Raw genomic sequence first — 9860 nt, forward strand, 5'->3', positions numbered from 1 at the left:
CTCATTTAGTTCTTACCTGATTGGCCAAAGCCTTTATTGGCAGAAATGAAAGATTTTTCAACAAGTAGATTAATGCTGACAAACCGAATTATCAGGATACAAAAAAGTGCTACATCATCTTAAAACATTTAGATACTGCAGTCTGCTTTTGGATAATATTCAGGTAATATGAGGGAAAACAGTATACTAACTTAAGGTCAAATAGGGAAGTACAGTCTCTAACAAAAGTCCTTTTCATATAGGTGTGTACTTTTGTTGCCAGCGGTTTAGACATTAACGGCTGTGTGATGTGTTATTTTAAGGGAACAGCAAATTTACATCGTTATACAAACTGTACACTCACTACTTTACATTTTAGCGAAGTGTGTTGTCACATGAAAAGATATAATCAGATATTTACAAAAGTGTGAGGGGTGTACTCACTTTTGGGAGATACTGTATCTATATTTTTATGCGTCTCTTTGTCCATCTGCTATGAAAATAAAAAATTAATCTACAATTTTTACATTTAAATATCTAATCTAAAAGTAGCATAACAACAAATTCTGCAACTTTGCTGCGCTAAGCTAGCTACATTTTTAGCAAGTTTTGCTTTCTTTGTTTGTTTTTCTTCTTTATGTGACGATATACATTTAGCTCCTCCTCATTTACTTATGTGATAACAAACTGAATTACCAAGATGCTGGTTTATCTCAATTAATTTTTTTGTTCAATTGTTTGGCAGGAAAAGCTAGCTAGCTCTAACGTAGCTCTCTTGCTTTAACTTTCTTACAACAATCTGGTTTTTAGTTTCTGCAAATGTTACATTCTGTAAGTTGTACATTTCTTTTAACAGGTGTCCAAAGTCAGATTCTCGTTACATTTACATTTCGCTGATGCTTTTACCCAAAGCAACTTGCAATCGCTGTATGTCAGAGGTCTCACGCCTCGGGATAAGTATCTTGCTCAGTGACACATTGGGTCTTGTTAGTGGATTTCTCTTGGGATATTCATTAATAGGATGCGGTTTCTCAATCTTTCCTGCAGAATCCCCAAAGTCAAATAGACTCCAGTGTGAAAACATCAGTAAATGTGGTCTCATCCCATTAGCCCATCTAAATCTGGAGCCCAAGCTAACCTACTGTATGCTATTACCCATAACCATGGAGCAATCAGACCCTGGCAAGGTCCGCCAGACTGAAGTATTTTTAGAAGTCAAAACAACAAAGATGATTACTAGCAATACAAGAGTGTGTGTGTGCAGTCATATAGTGCAAACCACAGGGGGGCGACTTTGAGGTTGTAACTGGGGAGGAACTGGGTTGGTTTATTTCTGGAGCATGTGTTGCTCTGGTCCAGGGACCAACAGCTGAGCATGTGCCAGTGCAAGGGCAAGTCATGATGTCTATCCCCGCAGTAATAATCAGATGCAGGTTCTGATAATCAACAACGATGCTGACCTTCAGCACAAACACACTCTGCAACACAATCCCAGCAGTGTGTGTGTGTGTGTGTGTGTGTGTGTGTGTGTGTGTGTGTGTTTATTTATACAAGATAGTGTTCCTCAGCCTCTTATTACTGCATCACTTTCATTTGTCTCCCTCAGAAACGTAAAACCTTTATTACACAGGAGAAAAACCACAGTCCTCTACTCTGTCATTGTGCAATTGGCTCAAGTTATTACCAAAGCAAATTGGGTTAGCTAACCATAGTCCTCTTAATCATCTGAGCAGCAGACGGGGGGCTGAGACAGATGAAAAGTAGAGCAGGCGGTGTTTTCATCTAACCAAATCCAGACCAGAGACCTTCATCTAAATCAATATGTAAAGGTCTGTGGGGAGCCAAATAACAGGGAGCTCATGAGGATCCGCCTAAAGGGTTTTGTGGTCAGTATTCTGCATCTCTGTTGTGCGTTCAGTGTGTGACAGCAGCTTTGGCTAACTGCCTTTATTGTTTCAACACTCTCATCATGTTATCCTATGTATATTGTTAGGAATTGAGTCGCTTGTGGTGTTAAACATCAGCCAGCCTAGCAGAAAGTATCCCTTTTATCATTTCATGCAGTTACATCATTTGTTGATGTTAATGTAACACGACTTGTTAATTAGACCTAAGGCTGCTCTTTACTTTGACATTAATTACTTCTGTAAATCATAACAAGCACTTAAATTAAATTATAGTTATTTACAAAGACTAATTGAAGCTGGCAGCTTCTATCCAACCAAAAACATGCCTGCTCTGATTTGTGTGAATGAAAAAGTTAAAAGAACAGGGTGTGTGTGTGGAGACTGATTTTCTGATCAGCTGTTCAGTGTCACCACATACATTTATACTTTACAAGCCATGCATGAGTGCCTCCCTCTGGTGGACAGATAAGGTACAGCAGGAGAGGTGATGATAACTTACAGAGATGTGAAATGACTACAAAGAGATGCAACATACTACAAAGATTCAAAATACTACAGACGAGTTGGCTCTTATCCAGACGAGATGCAAAACATAGTTGTTAACACACAATTTTCAATAAAAACCTTAAATGTCAGCCTCACGGCGGCGCTGGACTATAAGTCTGGGGATCACAAAAATGTTTGTGACTCATCATCTTGGAACTGTGAATATCTGTACTAACTTTCATGACTATCCTTCAAATTGCGGTTGAGGTAGACAGATCGACCGACTCTACGATCCCTAAAACCACACCAGTCACGTGGCTCAAAACATCATGTTTTGGACACCATTTGAAGAAGGCCTCCCCCCTCTTATACATGATTAGTGTGTGTCAGCGATACTTGGTGAACCTCCTGTAATGTGCGACAATAAATGATGTTACTGTGAGGAATAATGTCACATGACTAAGAAGTTGTCTTGTATATGTAGTTCCCTTGTTGGTAAACTGATTTATTTTAATACAAAATAAATAGTACAAATACTCACATCACATTTCCTATCCTAAAGAAGACGGAGAAACGGAGACAGAATCACAGACAGGAATCAACAGCAAAAATGTCCACCTATTTGTCTTCTTCCCCAACAGTTATTTGGATGTGATAGAAAGACTGATAAAGTGATCTTGAATATAAATCAACAAGACTAAAAACAGCAAATTTAACAAAGTCTGAAATGTTCTTCGATTCACTTTGGCGGTGAGTTTTTTTAAGACAGAAACATGTAAAAGACACTTGGACGGACTCGAGCAGTGTGGTCAAACAAGTCCAGTCCTTTTATGTGAAAAATCAAATATAAACCACAAGGCCAATGAGCAGATCCGGACCACGTCAGACACTCGTTCAACACGCTCATGTGTTCACCTTCATGGACACACCGACAGACGTTCAGTCACTCAGCTACAGACGACCGATCCAACCCAGAACTCCTCATCAGGAGTCTCCGGTCATGATGGAGAGGAACTCCTCCTGATTTACTGGAAAAGGCAAAAACAAGTTCAGTCAGAGAGTATCTTTTAAGTAAATATATTTTAAGGAAGTACCGCTAAAAAAGATAAACCTGTCTGTAAAGGTCATTTTTATGGCTGCAGCTAACAATTCTTTTCAGCCATTCAACTCTCCTGCTGCTACAGCTAACATCACAACAGCATGTCTTGGCAAACTACAAAGTAAGCTGAATGTCTGTGGGCAAGTCATTTAAAAGGTACTGCTAATTATTTTATCAATCTATCATAAACAACTATAAAAAAAAACGCCTGTTAAAATTTCCAAAAGAAATCTTGTTTTGTTCAACCAACAGTCAAAACCCAAAGATGTCCAGTTTGCTGTGACAAAAGACGAAGATCAGCTTTGAGAAGCTGGAAAAAGGTAATGTTTTGTATATTTACTTAAATAATAAATTTTAAATATTGCTGGATAAGAGCCAACGAGGACGGAGGTCTGAGGCATTCTGTTGTAGCTCAGTCAGGTGATCCAGTTCCAGTGCGGCTCATAAAACAAAGTGAGCAAGCATCAAGGTGAAGCACATCACCTGACACTCTGCAGTTCAATAATAAACCAAGGTAAATATCCTAAAGGTTAGTTTTACCGTTTCAAAATTCAATTGTCATTAAAACCGGGCACTGCAGTATCCACCAAACTACGCAACAGTCTGATGTGCTGCATGTCGCGCTGGTTTTTTTTGAGTCAATGAAAACATGGAGGAGGACGTGATGCAGAGTTTTTTTTTTTTTTTTTTTAATAAGACTGCTGAGGGAAACATGACCAAAGAAAACGCCACGCCCAGGGGCAACACTTCATCTTCATGCCACCACCCACTGCTTTATAGCAAATGTAAGGCTAGTTACATTTTAGTTGAATGCTGATGTGGGGACTTCAGAATGAGGGATCACGTTTACAACAGCCCGTTAACTGAAGCTGAAGTGTTCTTCTGCCGCTGTACGAGTCGTGTGTCTGCCGACGGTAGACGCCCACTGCACAAGATAACACTTTACCTAGTTCAGTCTCCCAGCCAACAGATTTTGTTCATTTCAGCTGTCGCCGATATGATTGTAAAAGTTTAACAGGAGAAACGCTGCAGAGTCCTGAACAAGACTGTATTTATGTTAGTTGTTGGGCTCATTGTAGTTACTATCACTTCTTCTTTTTAAGACTCAGTGTATTTATGTAAACTGTGCATGGTGGCGCATATAACATATTTAATGTTAATGCACATCTGATTTGGTTTTCATATTTACATAAAATATTATTTCAATATTAATGCAAACAAAAAAAGTGTTGCTAATTGTATTTGTGGTTTTCAATATAAAACTTTTATCCAGCACATTTTAACAATACCATGATAATACTGATAACCATGATCATTTTGATCACTATAATGCGATTCATCTCTCAACACTAATGACTGAATTAAAAGTGGTGAACCACATCCAGGTCTGTGCTTGCTAGCTCACCGGGACAGAACCGTAATTACAGTTTTTAGCTACACCTGTGCTTTTCCAGGTAAGGTCAACACATTTCTAAAGATCCATCTTCAGTCAAAAGTTGCTCAACAAGAGTTTTAATGTTTGTTTATCTGCATTAAACAATGTATTGACATGCAATATATTTCTGTAGTGTTTTATTTGTACACAGTGAAGCAGACTGATACAGAAGCGACAGCATGTTGCTGTTTTGGGATCAGATGGCACAGGAACACTTCAGTCACGCTGGATTGCATGTGAAGTGAAGAATAAAACAAACATCACCCTGCATCTGATCTGCATCAGTTTCATATATCCCTGTTGAACTGGGCCAAGAATCTGTGTTAGTAGTAGTGCTGGATCATGTCTGTTCGTTTGCAAACCATGTGAGCACATGTAGGAATACTTTACAGCACTTAGAGAACTGGAACCTTATATCGGTTCAGTATACGGGGTGTTGACTTACTGATGTAAGGCCTTGTTAACGATCACTTACTTTCACCATCTCCGTCAGTGTCAAACTCGTCGATCATGCTGCGCAGCTCCTCATCACTGATGTTCTCCCCAAGTTCTCGAGCTACTCGCCTCAGGTTCCTCAGACTGATCTTTCCTGATTCATCATCATCAAATAGCTTGAAGGCCTTCATGATCTCCTCCTTTGGGTCTCGCTCCAGGATGCGATCAGTCACTGTGAAAAAAATAAAAAAAATTAAAATAAGGTATGAACATGTTGAGGATTTACTTCAGAAGTTAACAGTGCACCGTGATTCATCCCTCCCCTCCCATCAGCCACTTTGACTATCACACTTGTTGCAGTGTCTCTCGGAACTGAAGGCAAACTCACCCACTTCATTGAAATCCTCAAATGTTATTTTGCCATTTCCCTCTCTGTCGTAGTCTTTGAGAATCTTCAAAACATCCACTTTCTTCACTTCAAAGCCGAGTGCACGCATCGCCACCTGTTGGGAGTTTAACATTGTGAACACTAAAAATTAAATAGCATAATTTCTCGATCAAGCGATCAGAATACATTTAGTATCGTGGTTTTAATCTTTTAAGAGAAATCGGGTTATGTACATCGCTGTATTCATGATTCTAACAGTATCCAGATTTCTGATGGTCTGTGTGCAGGAATGCATCATGCATCATCATTTCAATACTGCATTTCTTCAAAGAAAATTAATCCATTCCCCCTCAACACTATCAGTACTCATTGTTAATACTGCTTTTTAGATTTGTAAACAGTATTCTTTATTATATTTTCTACTAACCAACTTTCTGTTATTATTTCTGTTCCTTTAATACCTTGATTAGCAAAGTAAGCAACTGTAACACAAGACTGCCCTCTCAGGGATCAATACAGTATTTCTGATTTGAGAATGAACTGAGTTTAGTTTCTGGCTGTCTGACCACAGTTAATGGGAAACAAGATAGGCAATAAAATGTATCCTTTGCATTACAGAAGTCAGACTTTCTCTTTAATTCAGTGTTGTTGTTCTTTTGTTACTAACTACTACATGACTCAAGACAAACCTGCACGACAGTCAGTGATCAGAAACCTGGATCAGGTGTATCCGAGTACTCCAGCTATATTGGAGGTTCTCTAAGCTCAAGCATCCTGATGCCCGAGTAAACTGATGGCTACTAGTACCCCCTTTATAATCAGATTTTAATTGTATCCTGATTAAATTTGGCCATCTAATTATCATCATACTGTGGTGTGTGAATACTTCATCCGTCGACTGTAAAACAACCTAAAGCCCAGGTTTCCTTCACTGCTCACCTTCAGCTCGTGGTAGTCGATTTCTTTATCTTTGTCGGTATCAAACAACTCAAACGCTTCTTTGATTTCATGTTTCTGATCCTCGCTGAGCTCTCTCCTCTTCTTGCGCTTGGTTTTGTCTGCCACAAGGTCAGTTCTGGAAGGACAGATGGCAGGGTTACACCAATAATCATTAATTTAGCTGACTCTTTTATCCAAAGCGACTTACAATTGCTATATATGTCAGAGGTCGCTCGCCTTTGGAGCAACTAGGGGTAAAGTCTTGCTCAGGGAGATATTGGTGTCACAGTGGACTTGAACCCGGGTCTCTCACACCAAAAGCATGTGTCTTATCCACTGCTCAATCACAACCAGCAAGACCCCCATTTAGATAGCTGTGACAACACAAACAGTAGCTTACAGGTCAGTCTGTAGAGAAATAATAATTTTATTATTATCATCAGTACCTGACAATATTTGACCCCACTTTGGTCTTTTTCATAAAGACAATTTGTCACCAAATCTGACGGGTCTCAGATTTCAGTGCACCGAAATCACAGCTATCAAATGGCACCATTTTTGTAGCCATCTACAGTAATGGTTAAAAATATGGCTGTCTGTCACATGAGGTTTTGGTATTCTCATGTTTATTTATTTTGTTTGCATTGGAACACAAAAAAGCAGAGAAAAAAAGTCAAATCTGAGATTTTCCACAAAGAACAAAATTACTCTCCTTTTCAAAATCTTCAGAAATAAATTGTATTTCAAGCATGTGATGCTCCTTTAATTTGTAATTAAACTCACCTGTAGCAATTCACAGGTGCTGGCAATATAGAAAAAAATGAATTTAAAATGAGTTAAAATGAAGAAAGGTTGACTCAACCTTTGTGTTGTGTGTACCACACTGAGCATGAACAAAAGAAAGACTTGTCTGAAAAGACACGGACAATCTCAAGTCCGTCTCCAGGATCTTAATGTTCCTGTGTCCACTGTGCACAGCATTGTGAAGAAGTTTACAGCCCGTGGCTAATCTTCCTGGACTTGGACGAAAGAGACTGAAAAGACTGCAATGAAGGATAGTTTGAATAGTGGATAAAAAAACCTCCATCAACTTCCTAACAATTTCTGGCTGACCTGCAGACGCAGGCTACAACAGTGTCAGCTCACACTATGGTAGGAGACCCAGGTGGAGCCCGCTGCTGACACAGAAACAAAACTTACCTTAGGAAGCCAAATTCCTTCTGGGAGAATGTCCAGTGGACAGATGAGACCAAACAGAGCTTTTGAGTAAAGCAGATCTGTTTTCAGAAAATGAAATGAGGCCTTCAAAGAAAGGAACACAGTACAGTCACCCGTGGTGGAGGTTCACTGATGTTTTGGGGTTGTTTGCTGCTTCAGGCACCGGATGTCTTGATTGTGTGCATGGCATTATGAAATCTGAAGATTACCAAAGAATTCTGGGGCGCAATGTAGGACCCAAAGCTGGGTCTCCGTCAGAGGTCTTATAGCAAGACAATTTTTGGTTCTCTGCTTTTTATTGTTTTGTTCCGATGCAAACAAACTAAATTTTTTTTTTTTTTAATTGCAATATTTTTCTGGGAGAAGTAGTGCATTAAGTGACAGACATGCACGGGTGCCTATGCGTCTAAATAAAGTAATTTATGACAAAAATGAGTCTGTCGGGGGGATATAACGTTTTTGTGGGTGAAACCTAATCAGGTCATATAATCTCTTGAGTCTCTTAATTTAACGTAACACCTGTAGACTATTCAATGGAGGTAAATACTAACACAAAGCTCGATTTAACAGGCGTTAAATTCACTTTTAACAAAACAGTGCGCGCAGTTACTTTGCGGCGTGACACGAGGAAATATGCACCTTAAGCTACACAAGCAGAAAGAAAGTTAATCACAAATTTGCGGACATTTTAGCTGTCAAACATAAAGCTAATAGTAAGAAGCAGAACATGCTAACCTGAATAAGCTAGCGTTAGCTTTGCTGCATTAAAATGAGCTTTATCTAAATAATAAATAAAGCAGCTGAGACGGACTGGCTTACCTTAGAGACAGACTCATGACGGGCGACTTTAAGATTTTAAAACAAGACGATCCTGTCGGTAAACACACAGATATCAGTGTTTCCAGTCAACACAACAACAAATCCGTTTATCCGCGCTCATACCGAAGCTTCCTATTGGTCGCTGGTCACGAGGCAGCAGTAAAGTGGCCTCTGATTGGTTTACGTCACAACCATTATTCTTTTTCATACATTTTATTAAAACTGGAAATGAAACAGTGAAAGTTGTTTGTGTGTGTTAATAAAAAATAAAATAATAATAATAAAAATATATAAAATATAAAAATTCCGCGAAAATAAATATTAAAAATAAAAGTAAATATATAAAACAGTAATCATAAGTGTGTTAAAAAATGTATATATTAAAAATTAAAATAAACTAAAATTAAAATAAATGACACAGTAACACGTGTGTGTTATTATAATATATTAAAAAATCAAAATAAAATAAATAGACAAACGTGTGTGAAAAAAAAAATTATTAGTTAATTTAAAAAAAAACTTTTAAAAAATCAGTATCAAATGTGAGATTTAAGAACTACTACTACTACTACTACTAAAATATCTAACAATCAAAATACTAATAATTTGAAAATTAGTAAAATTATTTATCAGTCTAACTTGTAGTTGAATAGTACACCTCTTCAAAACAGGAAATTGCTCCCTGTTTTAGTAAGTTCACTTAAACATCCTCTGACTGAATCAGCTCAGTGTTTCCAAAATCTGTCCTTTGATGTACTGGTCCTAACTGACTTCTGTCCTGGTGATCTCACCAGAGGCTGCTCTACATTCTCTAAACCATGGAAGACAAACAAGTACCATTGCGGTTGAGACCTATTTTACCCAACAATAATTGGTAGAAAATGCTGGCCTTGGTATACAGAAACCAACTGGTTCCTGTTATAGCAGCTTCACCAAGGAATGAATATCCTCTGGGACAGGTGTTCTGGGTTCAAGTCCTGCTGTGGAAGAAAGCTTTTTTTTTCCAACATAAACACTCTGGACTTCTGAGCGGTGTCCTTGGGTTCTCTGTGGACTAATGGTTAGTGTTCTTGCCTTCCACCTCAAAGATCTAGCTTCAAGTCCACTTGCAGTAAACTCTGCTTTTATTTTATGTTCATAATTCTGATCTGATGT

General features: G+C 38.4%; 1 protein-coding gene across 1 annotated transcript; it reads right to left on the reverse strand.

Moving 5' to 3' along the window:
• Window positions 1-2839: 2839 nt before the first annotated feature.
• On the reverse strand, window positions 2840-8840 carry cetn3 (centrin 3). The gene is made up of 5 exons (XM_046067917.1): window positions 8706-8840; window positions 6669-6804; window positions 5730-5844; window positions 5382-5573; window positions 2840-3400 (listed from the first exon to the last, which is right to left on the reverse strand). The coding sequence occupies exons 1-5, from the start codon at window positions 8720-8722 to the stop codon at window positions 3357-3359; spliced, it is 504 nt and encodes a 167-aa protein (XP_045923873.1). The 5' UTR covers window positions 8723-8840; the 3' UTR covers window positions 2840-3356.
• Between the last annotated feature and the right edge of the window lie 1020 nt (window positions 8841-9860).

Source organism: Micropterus dolomieu, linkage group LG13 (assembly GCF_021292245.1).
Source record: "Micropterus dolomieu isolate WLL.071019.BEF.003 ecotype Adirondacks linkage group LG13, ASM2129224v1, whole genome shotgun sequence".
Classification (NCBI taxonomy): domain Eukaryota; kingdom Metazoa; phylum Chordata; class Actinopteri; order Centrarchiformes; family Centrarchidae; genus Micropterus; species Micropterus dolomieu.

Excerpts from the sequence above, each read along its gene's own strand:
- cetn3 (XM_046067917.1), bottom strand. Across the intron at positions 5,845-6,668 it reads TCGACTACCACGAGCTGAAG|GTGGCGATGCGTGCACTCGG; the intron begins GTGAGCAGTGAA and ends AACTCCCAACAG. Across the intron at positions 3,401-5,381 it reads CACTGACGGAGATGGTGAAA|TAAATCAGGAGGAGTTCCTC; the intron begins GTAAGTGATCGT and ends TGCCTTTTCCAG.